We start from the raw sequence: 16,312 nt of genomic DNA on the forward strand, positions 1-16,312 counted from the left end.
TATATTAACCTATTATTCATCAGCCTGAACTAAGGTTTTGAGGGGGGTTGGATGGTCGAATGGTTAGCGTGCGCACACTGTATTGTTCAGCCTGCTATTGAGTCAACTGGCATGGTTTCAAATCCCCAGTTGTACGTGACAAGGAGCAGGGTCGTCTGTCCAACCTCATGGGTTTTCTCCCACTGCTAAAGACCCCTACGCTCAAGCGAATTATGGAAATACAATTAAACCATATGTTAGTCCCGAAAGGACCTAGTTTGTGTCAAGTGGACGTTAAACCCCATTTCTCTCTCTCTCTCTATAAGGTTTTGCCAGAATACCCTAAATGGTGTTTGATTAGTTGCTGGGAAAGGCTTTACCTATAAGGCCTTATTAACAGATATAGGCCTGAAATGCAAAGTATGTTATTTTCTCTTCTATTTGTCACAATCACCTCTCGGGATAAGCACTGTAATCCATCGAAGGCATAAGCTAAACAGTTAAGGAGCACCAGTGAGGTGGTGGGGGTGGTGGTACTGTATTGTCAGCACCTTCATGATACCTGGTGCAATTAAGCTATTGGCCTCAAATTTCAATATTAAATACAATCTTACTTATTAATTTAACCAGGTCTAGGATCCTGTAATATTTAACCCTCCCAAAAAAATCATGACAGTATGTCTGAACAGTGGGACTTCGTAAATAGGGGAAGGGTGAAAGGGTTTTAGTTATTGCCCATCCGGACATGGAATGATCTTGTAGATGTATTAAATACATATTTGTCTTACACTGTTGTTTTTTAGTCAAATGTGTAAGCGGTTTCTACCCATCAATGAAAAATCTTCAAGACTTTCCTTTGACCACCCTATCCCGTCCCTTTCAAAAATCCTGTATCTAGCCTACATTTTAAAAACAGCAATAAATCTAGAATCTTAAAATGGTAGAAGGCCTAGTCTTTATGGGATGTAGTCAGTACATACACAGAAAAAATTTATGAATATTTAATAACTTAACAAGATACAATAACAGTTTCTTAATAAAAGGATTTTTTAAGAAATTAAAATTATGACATTAACTATGCCTAAAGGTACAAAATCATGTTTAACCCAAAATTTACATGGAACAGTTGATCATCAAACTTAACCAATTTAATATGGAACCTAATTAAGGCAACATCATTAAACATATTCATCAACAATAATAAAACACATGGCAGTACACTAATCCATATTTAAGGATAGGTTGCCTCTCAACAAAAAAATCCCCCACAGCAGCTAAATCGACTGGACAGTTGCATATTTTTTTTTGTCGTTAATGAAACATTTATAATGCACATAAATCGGATTAAGAGTAACAACTCATTAAGTAATTAACAGAAAATCATTAGAATTTGTTTGGCTCATGCTAAAGTTTAATATACAAAACATTTAATATCATGGATTTAGCTGTTTAAGTTCATCAAAAATCATTGAAAATCAATAAGATCTCATAACCTTCAACTCTGTTTTAGTGAATATAATATCAAATCAGACGATAAATTTGGTCGGAGCATCCACAGGATTTTAAAAGTGATCAAGGGCCATAATGTTGACAGTAATTATCAGTAATTGTTGAAAATCAAAAAGTGTCTTTAACTTAATCTTTAAGTGGCATTTATTGATTGGGAAACAAATTAACAGAACAAAATTTTTATGGGGAACAATCACTGGTTTTATTTGATGTTTCGACAACTATCCTCTTATCGAAACGTGGTGCTTTTAGAATAAAACCGGTGATTGTTTCCCATAAAAATTGTGTTCTGTTGATGCGTCTTTAACTGATGACCTTAAACACTGTGTATAAATTTAAAGTCAATTGGATATTAACTTTAGCCACTAGAGCATCCACAAGAATTTTCAAAGTAATCATAGGCCATGACTGTGGCAGTAAACATCGAAAATCATTAATGACCTTAAACACTTAATAAATTTAATGTGAATCGGATATTGACTTTAGCCTCAAGAGCATCTGCAATGTTTTTCAAAGTGATTAAAGGCCATGACTGTGGCAGTAAATATTAGAAATGGTTGAAAATCAGTCTGATGACCTTAAACACTGTGTATAAATCTTAAGTCAATCAGATATTAACAGAGCTAACCAAGGTAACGACAAAATTTACAACCACATTTCAATGTGGGAGTATAAAAATTAATGTAAGAATTTTAATCTTAAAAAGGTTTGTTGTGATTGCAATGAAGACATTCAAATTAACTTTATATGCAAAAGCCTGTATATTAATCATTATTTCTACCCATTGTCAAATAAGAAATTCCCTATGAAATTAAAACAATTTAATTCTCCTTTTCAAATAATAGAAAACCAGTTTCTTGTAGGAAATTTACATGTACAAAATGTTCAGGCATAGGATTTGGTACAAAAAGTCTTGCAAAGGGAAGTAGTTTGTGTTTTACTGATACCGGTACTGCAATTCTGACAACAAAGAAATTAAGTTACAAAGAGCATATTTAATAGGTAAACGATAAAAAAATATAAAGGTAATATTTGTCGGACTTTATCTGTTTGCAGGTGTAAAAAATACTGCTTCATTACTACTATACATCTTTTAACATAAAATTTTATGTTAAAAATTATAAATAACTCAGACTGCAAAAATTGATAATGCAAAATTTATACATTGCATATTTTCTTAGATTGTTGCAGCTTTACACAGAAATAAATAAAAACTGAATCAAAGAACATAAAATATATCACAAAGAAATAAATTTAAAACGGGTTACCCCCAAAGGTAAATAAGAAATTATTACACAAACAAACATAAGCAATACTTTAAATTTAACTATCTTAAAAACTATCAAATTGATTGGATAAAACAGACTAAGTTGTATCACAAAAAAGTGTTTTTAAATGTAACTATCTTAAAAATTATCAAATTGATTGGATAAAACAGACTAAGTTGTATCACAAAAAAGCGTTTTTAAATATAACTATCTTAAGAACTATCAAACTGATTGGATAAAACAGATTTAAGTTGTATCACAAAAAGGGCAATTTTAAATTAACTATCTTAAAAACTATCAAATTGATTGGATAAAACAGACTACGTTGTATGACCAAAAAGTGTTTTTAAATATAACTATCTTAAAAACTTTCAAACTGACTGGGTAAAACAGAAAAAGGCAAGTTAATATTTTAAGCGTCAGTAAAAATATTGCCAATTCTTAAAGACATGGCCATTGCAGTTTTGAATGCATCATAATCTTTTAACACTGGAATGTTAAGGGTATTAGCACAAGTATTTGCAAACGGGGCAATGTCCCATTCAAAGGATGGGTGTCTAAACAGTAGCTTTAGTGGTGGGTTGAATCCCAGTGGAGGTATGTCCTTTAAACCAGTCACAAAAGATAACAAACTACCCAGTTCATCTGTTTCTGAAATTTAAGAGGATAAATAAAAATTGAGTTTCATCCACATCTATTGTAAGCCTGCAGTTGTCAAGAAATTAAAAGTACATTATGAAAGCGCTAAATCTGCCTTTATCAACTCTGGATGCCATTGGATATTTATATATTTTACTTAAAAGTAGATAAGAACGGTGGTTGCAAATAATGCAAATATCCTATCCAACCTTTAAAAGTTAATATCTTTGCTCGCAATGGAACAATATTTGGAGACAAGAAATACCTATGGACTGTCAGATGGACATGGGCAACCATACCATTTGTCCCATGGTATTATTAAAAATTTACACTGTACTGTTGTGTGGTTCACTAATCTAACATGATAAAGGTGGGACAGAACTAATAGACAATGAAAAACAGAAAAATATACTTGAGGATGATTACCTTCAAGATCCAGAAGAAAATCTCTCCAATGAGCATGGCTGTTTAATTCCTGTTCAAGCGAAAAGCTGTTTTCGCTAAAAACCAGAGTAAACAGGTGATCAATATTAATGGACGACAATTTTTCATACGAGAAAACAAAAAGTTCTCTCATGACTTCTGGATTTTTAATTATTTCCTTTCTCAAACCTAAAGAATCCATCCCTTCACAGAACCTAAAATAAAGTTAAAATTAGTTGTTTAGGGATATTTATTGATGAAATATGTTCATATTTCTATAATAAGTCATTCAATGTGGAAGTTTAACAAATTTCTCAGGCAAACCGCATTTCCTTCTACTTTTTTTCCTGATATTAATTGCCTATGGATTAACATGCATTGACTTATGGAGGACATCACTTTTTTTTATCTCCCCATTATAAACTTGTAGCTTTTCTACGTCCAGGAACACCAATTTTTCAGATAAACAGTGATCAAAAAACATTCACTTACTGATTCAGTACTCCTTTTACCCTGTCCACAACAAAATACCGTGTTAATAATGTGACAAGACTTTCTTTATTTTTTACATCGAATATAAGAGGTATAGCTCCTAAAAAGTCTATATGGCCAATAAGAGGCTGAGCAGCCTCTTGTAACATTATTACATCATCTGCCCTTGACAACTGTTAAAAAACGAAAAAAAAAAAAATATTCATCAATATAATCATACAACAAAACACCAGCTTTTATATGCATTTTCTAATACAATTAAATTGGAACCAGATTCGGCACCCACCGTATGATACAATCAGTTTGACAAACAGAAAAGATCCTGCATTTGAATTTTACTACTGAACAAATCTATATCTAATACACTAGCATTCGAAATACCTCTTTAATTTGTTCTCTGATTTGATAATCTACTATGTCATCCAATTTTGGTTCACAAGAGCCAAAAGCTATCAGATCATAAAGGATTCCAGAAAAGAATCTTGGCACTGGACCTTTACATTGAAAAAATAGAAACAATTATGTTAAGATTAAATGAGTCAATTTATCTTTGATCCTTAAATATAAATTATGAAATGGAGTTTAAAATCCTTCTTTTCTGCTCCAGATCAATTATGTAAGAATCAGATAAAGAGCTGGCTTCTGCTATAATAGTTCAAAAATAACTATATTTGAAAAGTAATATATTGAAAATTTCCTCAAATTAAGTTATTCTTAGAGATGTTGTCACTGTTTGAAGTTCTGACAAATTTTTTATTATCACTGCAACATTACTTGTCTTGTTTATCAAGACTCTCTCACGTCTCCACGTTTGAATTAAATCATTAAATGGCAATCGTATTGCATCCATTTACATCTGCTGGAGAGTTGATTATAGGCTTGTCAAGTAATAAGTAAATATCTAAATAATAGTTTTTATAACATTTGAGGCCTAAATAAAAACCCACATTAGGCAGATTTAGCTCTTATATAATGTATCTTTAAAGGTTGTTTAAAATTAAAACACCAATTAAAGGTTGCAAACATCTGCAGTCTAATAAAGTAAGCTAAATAAAACAGATTGATTAAATCTGTAGAAACATAATAAAAGAAATTTAATAATTTTGTTTTAGGTTTTTAGTTTTAATTTACATCAATCTGGAAGGAAAATCACTCAGAAATTTGTTTGTATGATAAGGATAAATATCAAGACAGAATATAGGTAGCTGGTATATGCATAATATCAGTTAAATATCTATATATACTTGAAATGACACTGTATTACTATAATGATACAATATTGCTTTCAAAAGTTCAACAATAACTGCAGATACCTATGCTGTTTGTTAATTTCAAAATCTCTCTAGGCTTAAATGTAGATAAAGCGATAGATTATTGTTCAAAATTCATCTTAAGTGGTGTCTAATGACATTTTTATGCCCAGACATACTACAGACATCCAAGTTGATAACATCCAGAAATTCAATTGTAACTGCAGCTACCTGCATCACTATATACTTAATGTTAAAAGGAATGAATATCAAAATACTTACCACGGTGAATTACTGAATATGATATGATTTTTCCAAACAGTCTGTAATCATCTCTTTCTTCACCTGAAAAATAATTTAAATCGTGCAGTTAAGCTAATAGATATCCCCGCACTGAGCCTCCAGTGGGTAAGACGCTGGCTCGCTAGTCTGGAGCTCAGGTGTTCGATCCCTGCATTGGTTGAGAAAGTGCATCCAGATTTACCGGTGTGGTTCCCCCTTGTCAGTGATGCCGGACCGAGGGCCCGACAAGGACAGCTGTCTAGTTGTTCGGATCGGATGGAAAACCAATGTCTGATGACAACATTGGCATGCGCATATAAGTCAGTAAGCGTATTCCCATCTTCATTAGTTCAGTTCAGCGCCGAACAATAGAACATTAAAACCCCAGACTATAAAGCCACTAAGACCACAAGATATATATAGCAAAAGAAAATAACTTGAAGATATCCGTAAAATAGCATTTTTCCCTTCAATCGAATAGGCAACCAAATTGGCTCAGATATAATCAAAACTAAAAACCTCCATGGTGTTAACAAGATATTATGACAAACCGGAATAATGACAATATATAACCATACTAAAATGTGAGCATATAACAAGATAATGTCAGTAAGTCTGACTGGTTACTTGGGAGCAAGTGGAAGCATGGTCACAAAGGTTGATTTCAGTTGACAATGCTGATTTTATTAGTATGATTCACCTGTGCATTTGATACTTACTGGGGATATCAGGACAGAGCATTTTACACTCTGACCCTTGAAACACTTGTGAATCTTTTATAGAGCTCATTAGAAGTTGTAAAAGTTCTCTGGATGGTCCCCCATCATCGATACCATTTTCCCCTGAAAATTTGACGCTTAAACCGAATTCGGGCCTGAAGGTTTTTCTGGAAAACGCTCTCCTTGTTCCAGACAAAACATCACCTCGGCTTACATTGATGATATTTTTCTCATTTTTTATCTGACTATTCAAGCGAACTAGAATCTCTTCCAAGCTCTCAGCTCTGAAAATAAAATTAAGATAGTTTTAACTACCTGATATATTGTGCCCGTCTAAATTTTTTCTTGCCTTTATTGGCCTAGATATCAGTGCTTAAGAGTAAGGCATAAATCTAAATATATGCATTTGGTAAACTGGATATTAGACTTGGACGATAACTCTAGAATACATGCTTGTTAAATCACTCAAATGAAATTTGATCTACCGGTATACCTTATGCTCATAACAATTGCATAAAGAACAGTCTGTCATTACGAACACATCACATAAAAATTATCAGTTCATACCAGAATGAATCAACTACAGTCACACCACTTCCATGCATGTGAAGAAAGCATTAATCTAATCAAATGGGCAAAATCTTTGCTGATGAGAGTCATTTACCCTTTAAAACCAATTGACTCTGGTTTACCAGGCCTTATCTAAAGCCTGAATTAAAGATATGCCTATGAATATGATGATATAAATTTGTCCCCTTCTGGGTGAGTGTTTTAATCTAGCCTAAAAGTTTTGTGAGGATCATTTCAAAATATGGAGCATATGCCCAACAAAAGTATCATTTATTAAAGACAATTTACTTACTTTTTACTTTTCTTGAAGGTTATCTGCAAGTAAAAAGATCGCTTATTTCATAAGATGGCATACACGTACACACAATAATGAAGACTGCTGTGCCAATTTTAAATAATAAAGAAAGATCATTGGGTGGGCTGAAAAGAGGGCTAAAAAATTGAGTATTTCTGACAAATTTAACTTTTACTTTGGGATTTGATATCAGTCTGATTACTGGAGCAGACTGTAGGTGGTTGCGTCTTATTCTTCAAAATAAATCGGTAGCCATTCTATGATTAATGGACTTTAAAATATTGGCCAAGGTCCTTTGGTGAGTGAGGGCTCAACTGAATAGAGTTAAAGGCCCAACTTTGTCCTAAATTTTCAATAGTCTTTTTTGTATTTTTTGTACCCTCAACATCATTTTAAATTGCATCTTGATTATAAATTATTCTATTTATATACTTACAGTTGGTGTTCCTGAATAAAATGAGATATCCGGTAGTTCATCATCTGTGTCATCATTGATGATATTTGTTGCATAATTTACAGCATTAATTGCTAGTTGTGGTTGAGTACAAGTAGCTGAAGTTTGTTGATTTAATGTGGTAGATGAAGTTGATGATGATGGTGGTTGAGTACATGTGGCTGAAGTTTGTTGATTTAATGTGGTAGATGAAGTTGATGATGATGGTGGTTGAGTACATGTAGCTGAAGGTTGTTGATTTAATGTGGTAGATGAAGTTGATGGAGATGGTGGTTGATTTAATGTAGCTGAAGTTTGTTGATTTAATGTGGTAGTTGAAGTTGATGGTGATGGTGGTTGATTAACCGTTGTGGTTTTTGCATACAAATATAATCTCACAGGATTAGATTTTATCTCAGAAAAATATCCATCAAGGGAAAAAAGATCACCATTCAACAGTCTTGATGGCACACGTTCACCAGCAAAATTTCCGATGAATGTTTCACAATGTGAAAGTTTTATGTTTTTATGGACTGCTTGACCATCTGGGAAGAAAGTTGCAATCATTTTTTTTTGAAGGTCTGGAAGAGAATACTCTTTGGGAAGATCCATAATTATAGATCCCCCTCCTTGAGATAGTGGAACTAGTTTAAAACTCTATCCTGTAGATAACTTCCACCCAGTATATAATCTACGATTGGACTTGAACTTGTTGTTATTCTGTGTTTTTTTCTTTTCTGATAGCTCTTTGAATTTCTTTAAAGATGGCGATTCACACTGACCTAGAAAATTTGAATTTGTGAAGTCAAAACCAATGAATGGAAAATGCATTTGCCATACAAGAACCAGATTAAATCAGCCAGATTAAATCTGCCAAGCAAGGGCAATATGCCAGTCATCCATATATAGCATTCATAGTACAGTCAGAACACTTATTTGATTTTAAAAATACCTGTATCTGATTTTGAAAATCTTCAAAATGATAAACTGAGCATATTGAGGTATGCATTATATATGAAAGATCTGCAGCCATTTCAAAGACAAATCTAGACCACGAAATTTAACTAAACACAAGGAATTAATACCCAATATTCCTTAAAGTTAAGTTCTAGTTTCAATGAGAACATACATGCTAGTTGGGGTGAAAAGCAGTTAACCAAACATGTTCTCATGCGCAGCTAAATTTACCAGCAGTTATTCAGCTAACAGGATAAAAATTTCAAAAAGACATAATTAAACTGCAGATATATGACAATTGCATATATTACTGAAATATTATAAACATAGCCTTGCAAAGTGTGTAATTACGCCTACACAGCAGCTCTGCCTCGACAGCAGCACATCTGAAACAGAAGGATGCAGAAATAGGGTTCATCCTCTCATGACCCCAATTCATCACACCCAATTTGAAAAAACACTGTAGCAGTTATCATATTCCAGAAAACAAATTTGAAAAAAAAATCTGTTAAAAACTGTATCCACAATAGCATTAACAAGTCAATTATTGACAGGCGGACCGACAGACAGACATTGGTGACAACGTATTTCATATGTGGGCATATAAAAATAAGTTAATAAATGCAGCATATAAATTATAAAGTTCTAACTCTGGGGCATAACTCTAGTGGTCTTTATCGAAAATAAACGGCGCTTATTTCGATTTAAAAAAAATATGGATTGTAGTTAACTCTGGGGGTTAAAATTCCGTCTGTCATTGACATTTCTTGTTTGTACACATGAGTTAACTACAATCCATACTTTTAACAGTATTTCGGTTTTGCCAACATCTACTATCGCTATCCCCAGACTTTGCACATGCTACTTACCATTCAAATATGTTCTACATCTCTGTCTCAACCTAGCATGGTCCCCAATAGCACTCACACCAAGGAAATTAAATTCTGAATCGGTTAATGTTAGAACTTCTGGAGGGCCAACCTGTTAAATAAACATATATTAATTAAGAAAACCAGCGGCTGCTAGACACGATATGCCCACATTTTGCAAGAGATGGTTAGAGAACAAGCTGGAACAAAAGTGATTTTCCATGCGATCAGGGGCTATAATCCAGAAAGTTATGATCTGAATTGCGCAAATATCAAAAGGGACTGACATCTTTGTGATATAAAGATATATTTTAAGTTTCGTTAAAATCGGATAATCAGCAGCTGCCAGGCAGGAAACTTCCACATTTTGCAAGGGATAAAAAGAGAATAAGCTAAAAAAAACAAAAAATTTTGGTACAATCAGGGGCCATAATCCAAAAAGTAACACTCTGAAATACACAAATATCAAAAGGGACTAAGATTTTTTTAATATATGAAGATATGGTCTAAGCTTAATTAAAATCGGATCAAAATTGTGACCCCTAGAGGGTATCCATAACCTTTGTATTACTTATATACACAATTTGCAGACAAAGAGCGGCCATTTTGTCTGACAGTTTTGGTCCGATTTTCACAAAATTCAAACATCATTAGGGTGTAATGGTGATATACTTTTTAAATCAAAAATTAGGTTGCCAGGCAACAAAACATACGCCCACACATACGGATTATAATGAAATAAAATAAATTGGGGTTTAACATCCTACAGTCTTGCTCCGACCGGGCAAAATGAAGATGGGCTTGACATGCAGTATGTTATTACAAAATTCCAACTGTCAAGGGATCATTTCCGTGCACACCAATGTATATACAGGATCCCTGTTTTTCATCCCATCTGAACGACTACCGCTATGCATTGTCCCTCCATCCTACATCACTGACAGGGGGAACTACGAACCAGACGGGAAAATTCCAATGAACTTTCTCAGCCAATGTAGGGATCAAACACAGGACAGTTAGCGAGCCACCATGGGTCCCTCAGTGCCTTTAACAAAACCTTTGTAAAAAAAATAGAAGATAGGTTGCCACTCTTGCCAGGCAACAAAACATACACCATACGCCCAAAGCATATTTTTTCTTTAGTCAGTAATGAGAACATTTACAACACATGAAAATCTGATTACAAGTAATAACCCATGAAGTATAAATCATCAGAAACCATTTGTTTTGATTTCTTGTCTCATGACCTTAAACAATTTATATCAACTTTGGCCTTTAGAGTGAATGAATGCGTCCACACTCCACCTTAAATCTGGCAGTAATTATCAGAAATCTTTGAAAATGAATAGGATTCTTTGTCTCATGATAGTAATCTCTATTTAAAGTCAATCAGATATTAACTTTAGCCACAAGAGTCTACAAAATTTTTGAAAGAGGTCACGCGCTACAGTATGGCAGTAATTGTTGAAATCAATAATCTTCTGTGTCTCGTGAATTTAAACAGTGCATATAAATCTAAAATCAATCAGATGTTTATTAACTTTAGCGTCTAGAATGTCAACCAGATATTTTGAAGCGATAAAGGGCCATAACTCTAGCAGTAATTATTGGAAATAGGCTAATGTGTCTTGTGGCCTAAAACACTCTTTAAAGTTACATAATGGGAGATAAGATAAAGAGATGGCAGTTCTCACTATAATAGTTAAAAACTAGATAGTGTAAAGGTAATTTGCTGAAAATTTCAGTCAAATTGATCAACTATTAGCCGAGAAAAAAGTGTTTCCAATATTCACATAGCCTTGGTCATCATTACTCAAATCATTAATATAAACAGTATAGTCTCGATTATCCACTTGATTGATTTAATTATCAACGGCCATTAAGCTGCATATAGGAATTTAATCCGCCAACATCGAAGGCTAGCCTTGACATAAAGAGTTTATTATGGTCTGGATATGTTAATTAATGTCTAATTGATTATTTAGATAACATTTCAGGCCTAAAGAAAGACCTGTAATAAGCAGATTTTTCTCTTGCATAATGCTATTTTAAATTTAAAAGTCAATTGATATTAAGTTTATAAATATTGTCTATACAGCGTCAACAAGATATCTTAAAGAGATCAAGGGCCATAACTCTGGCAGTAACTATTGGAAAATGTTGAAAATCAATAGGATTCTTCATCTCATGACCTTTAAACTGTGTGTAAATTTAAAGTCAATTCAATATTAACTTTAACCTCTAGATCTTGAGCATCAACACAACTTTTCAAAGGTGATCAAGCATCATGGGCCATATTTATCATAGTTTTTCAACATGAGATGCTAGGGAACTAGTGCTACTAGCCCTAACCCCACAAATCCTCCACAACAATCACATGCCCTAATTAAAAGCCTAATTATAATTAACGCTGTTTACATCTTAAAGTGACCTTGATGACATCTGCACAGGTGGCTTAAACCCTGGTCACTGACGATCAACAGCTACTAGAATAGAAAGTAGAAAAATGTACATACAGACTTACTGGAAGTTTTATAGGACTTTATAAATAGGCTACTTGTTTTATAGTTGTTATAGTTTTTCAAATGACAATATAAGATGGGCATGTGGACGAATAGAAACGAAGTTTTCACAACCAAATATTATTGTAATAGGCCTAGTTCTAATGACAAGACCTAAATTTCCCCGGAATGATAATAATGTATTATAATTATATTCACATCCAATTAAAATATTAGAGCCGCATTTAATCACATCCACATCCAATAATTATAAAACAGTAATATGGCAACGTTCGGTCAATTATAGGACTACGCCTCCAGAACACGGAAATCTATAGGGCACCTAACTGTACCGAGTGACCTAGCTGTTACTGTTAAAGGGACAATAACACTCTTGCTGGCTTGGCAGCTCTAGAAAATAATTAATAGTCTTATTCTAAGTACCAGATGTTAATGTGTCCTACCTGTTGTGTAAATTATCCATTACAACCTATTTAACTTGTCCAGAGGGTTCGAAAATATTTTAAAATCCAAGTCACATTTGAAAAGGTCTACGTTAACCTTTTCAAATCATGTAGTTGCATTTTTCCAATTTTTTAAATTAGGTGTGTTACGATGAAATTTGTATCATCAATTTATTTGAATATTGTAAAATAATACACTTTGTTGACCAGAATAAAAATTGGGACATATTATTCAATTACAACAAGAGTGTTATTGGGGCTTTAAGCAACCAAATTGTATGATCAATGCCAATGGAATTAGCACGTGCAAGTTATGCAACCTTGCCAAATTAACCCAGCAAACGACCGATTTGTCACGTATTGAATTTATAAATAGAATACGATATCCCATCCCGGACTAGGCTTAGGTTTATGAAATGAATTTAATAAATAGTTTACCTATGGTATATTAACAAAAAACATATTTAAACTGGTATCGGTAACCTGTGAAAATATCCAATATCTAGGCCTAACATTTAAATAAAATGAAGTAAATACAGGCTACACGTCACGGGCCTAAAGATGTGCGTTTTCGCTTAATAATAATATTGATTGAGACTACACAAAAGGGTAATTCAATTCTGAGAAAAAATTTAAACTTAACAATCCAAACAAAACTTGTAGTCGTATCTATCTACAGGATAGGCTACTTTAGTACTTACGGAATTGTCAGTAAATACATCTAAGAGATGGATTAAGCCCAAATCATTGAGAATTTTGTTGATCGCTAGAGCTTCCATCGGCTTTGACTTTGAATGAAAATACCAGACTGAATACAAATGCCGATACGGTAGTCAGTGGACATGCGTTATAAACTGCACTTCCGAGGCGAGAACACGAGAGGACGAGAAGTCGAGATTGTGACGAAGCGAGGGAGCGAGAACACGAGAGGACGAGATTGACCCAAAGGCGAGGGAGCGAGGGAGCGAGAAGTCGAGGTTTTTCAAAGGCGAGAACACGAGGGAGCGAGAAGTCGAGGGCGAGAAGTCGAGGGCGAGAACGCGAGGGAGCGAGAAGTCGAGGGCGAGGGAGCGAGAAGTCGAGGTTTTTCAAAGGCGAGAACACGAGGGAGCGAGAAGTCGAGGGACGAGAAGACGAGAAGTCGAGGTGAAAGTAATCTCGTGTTCTCGAGGCGAGATCCTCGTATTCTCGCCCTTTTTCCTCGCGTTCTCGCTCTCTCGCTCCCTCGCCCTCGACTTCTCGCTCCCTCGCGTTCTCGCTCCCTCGCCCTCGACTTCTCGTCTTCTCGTGTTCTCGCCCTCGACTTCTCGCGGCGAGGGGACGAGATTCTGAAATGGCCGCAATAGGCTTCCATACTTTTCTCATAAACGAAGTTTTGATCCGCGTGACAACATGCTGTTAAAACAGGTCAGTTTATATAGTACAGATAATAGAAGCGTGGGCCACTCTACTTTAGCTCGAACATTGAACAAATTTAGAATTGTGACACCTCAACCTAGCAATGATCTTTATAAGGTCGTTTCGTGTTACAACTGCGTAACTAATTTAATGCGTGGGCACCTTACATAGATATAGGCGACTCCTGCATTCAGAGTTCTTCGTCCGGTTAATTGATTGAACAGTCTTAGTTCGTTTATCTTTTGTATAACTTTACAGTAATGTAAAAATGTATACTTACATTGTTAGTTATATGTCCTGTCTGATAGTGTTTCGGTGTGTGAATACCTACACAATTAATATCAAATTTATCTGAACTTCCTTGTACAACGTTGACATAGTTTATCAACGCTTTATCAACACCTTAAGCAAGGCTGACACTTGCACGATTCCGTGGCACGCATTGGCACGACTCGAGTCGTAAACTGGCGTGAAGTGTGCGTAAACCCGTCGTGACTGTGTGCCATGTCGGGACAAGAATTTTGAAATGTTCACGAAAAAATTTAGCGACCGGGTCGTGAACTATGCGCTAACTGTTCGTGAACTCGTCGGGAGGATGCGTGCCAGTGCGCGCCATGCCACGACTGTCACGAACTGCCACGACTAGTTCACGAATATGGCATGCCAAAGTCGGCACGACACCGTCCGAATTGCGCAAACTCGTCGTGCCAATGCGGGAAGTGCGTAAACAATGCGCAAACTATGCGTGAACTCGTTTTGCCAGTTCGTGTCAATGGGGTCACTGATAGGCACGCATTCGTGAACTCGTCGTGAACTATGCGTTAACTATAGTCGTGAACAGTGCGCGAGCCTCCCAGTTCGTGCCCCAAAAGTGCACGACTTGCCACGACAAAATCGTGGCCAAAAGTCGTGCAAGTGTCAGCCTGGCTTTACAAAAATATAACTTAAATATGTACTATAATGCAAACCGGACTAATATTATTTAAAGTAACAATACATCATGCGCATTTTTCGCTAAAATATATAAAACGTAATAAAAATACACCCCCCCCCCCCCAAGGCTTTGATTCAATGGGATTTTAAAAAAAGCCTATTATTTCTGTTCGTTTACAACAAATGGGAGACCGGATTATTACATAGCCAGTAGCATAGATCAATGAAATTTCAATTTAACTTAATTTTGTATTCACTGAACGGAATTGAATCATTTTTGGACTGATATTCCTATTAGATAAGGGGCCACGGTGGCTAAGTGGGTAAGACGCTGGCCCGCTAGCCTGGGGTCGGGTGTTCGATTCCTGTATTCGCCGAGAAAGCTGAGAAAGCTCATCTAGATTTTCCTGCGTGGATCCCGTTGTCAGTGATACAGAACGGAGGGCCTAACAAGGACAGCTGTCTAGTCGTTCGGATGGGAAGAACAACCGAGGTCCTGTGTACACATTGGCGTGCACGTAAAAGATCCCTTGACAGTTGGTCTTCGATATAAGAGTAGGCCGTAGTGCTGCTGTCCGGGCAAAATTTCCCTCATAGCACACTGTATGGCGTATGCCTGTCTTCATTAGCCCAGTTTAGGAGCAGAACAGTAGGACATTGAACCCCATTTCATTTCATTTATATTTACTGATTTCCCACTCAACAAATCAACCTGCTGTTATTTTATTGTCCAATTAAAAATATCCGTTTGATATAAATAACTAAATAGGTGTTAAATACAGTCTGTGTAATACCTGCTGTTATTATTGTACAATTATAAATATCTGTTTAATATAAATAACTAAATAGGTGTTAAATATAGAGTGTGTAAATGCAACGTGACAGGTAAAACTCATATATCATTATTATACACTATCCACGGTAGCAAACTGGGTTGGTGGTTTGTATAAGACAAATCCTAAGACAGTAATATTAGACTGTGCTAAATGATATTTACCGCTCATTTCAAATACCTTAAATAATAAACTGAAAATGTTCGAAATTAAACTAGTATATCAAGACGATTGTATACATATCCTACGTTTTGTGCTGTAATAAACGAACAATTCATTAATTTAACGAGTTATTTTCATATAATCACAAATGGTACAAAATTCAAGACGGGTGTATGGGGGGGGGGGGGCTGGGTCAAACGTGTGCACTATTGTAATGAGACTACTAAATATTCATTTGGTGCTATCATTTTCATTACTCTTTTATAACAATATTGTCTCCAACAGTAAGGATCATACATTTGGCCCCAACAACCAAGGTTGTACTGTTACCACCAA

At 35.1% G+C, this 16,312-nt stretch overlaps 2 protein-coding genes across 3 annotated transcripts in view; both read right to left on the minus strand.

Annotated features, from left to right (window-relative positions):
• The window catches only part of LOC126812498 (uncharacterized), a 37,215-nt gene extending 22,813 nt beyond the window's left edge, over window positions 1–14,402 (minus strand). Inside the window, exon 1 of the mRNA XM_056098935.1 lies at window positions 14,329–14,402. The gene's annotated coding sequence lies outside the window, so the exon portion shown is untranslated. The remainder of the gene's footprint in view (window positions 1–14,328) is intronic.
• On the minus strand, window positions 967–9,723 carry LOC130010836 (G2/M phase-specific E3 ubiquitin-protein ligase-like). Of its 2 annotated transcripts, XM_056098936.1 has the most exons (9): window positions 9,686–9,723; window positions 7,863–8,641; window positions 7,424–7,446; window positions 6,562–6,845; window positions 5,843–5,905; window positions 4,692–4,804; window positions 4,311–4,483; window positions 3,822–4,033; window positions 967–3,407 (listed from the first exon to the last, which is right to left on the minus strand). In XM_056098936.1, the coding sequence occupies exons 2-9, from the start codon at window positions 8,469–8,471 to the stop codon at window positions 3,169–3,171; spliced, it is 1,716 nt and encodes a 571-aa protein (XP_055954911.1). In that variant the 5' UTR covers window positions 8,472–8,641; window positions 9,686–9,723; the 3' UTR covers window positions 967–3,168. The 2 variants fall into 2 exon arrangements, with proteins under 2 accessions (XP_055954911.1, XP_055954912.1); XM_056098937.1 differs by lacking the exon at window positions 3,822–4,033 and having other exon boundaries at window positions 3,308–3,407.
• Window positions 14,403–16,312: the final 1,910 nt, after the last annotated feature.

This window comes from Patella vulgata, chromosome 2, assembly GCF_932274485.2.
Source record: "Patella vulgata chromosome 2, xgPatVulg1.2, whole genome shotgun sequence".
NCBI lineage: Eukaryota > Metazoa > Mollusca > Gastropoda > Patellidae > Patella > Patella vulgata.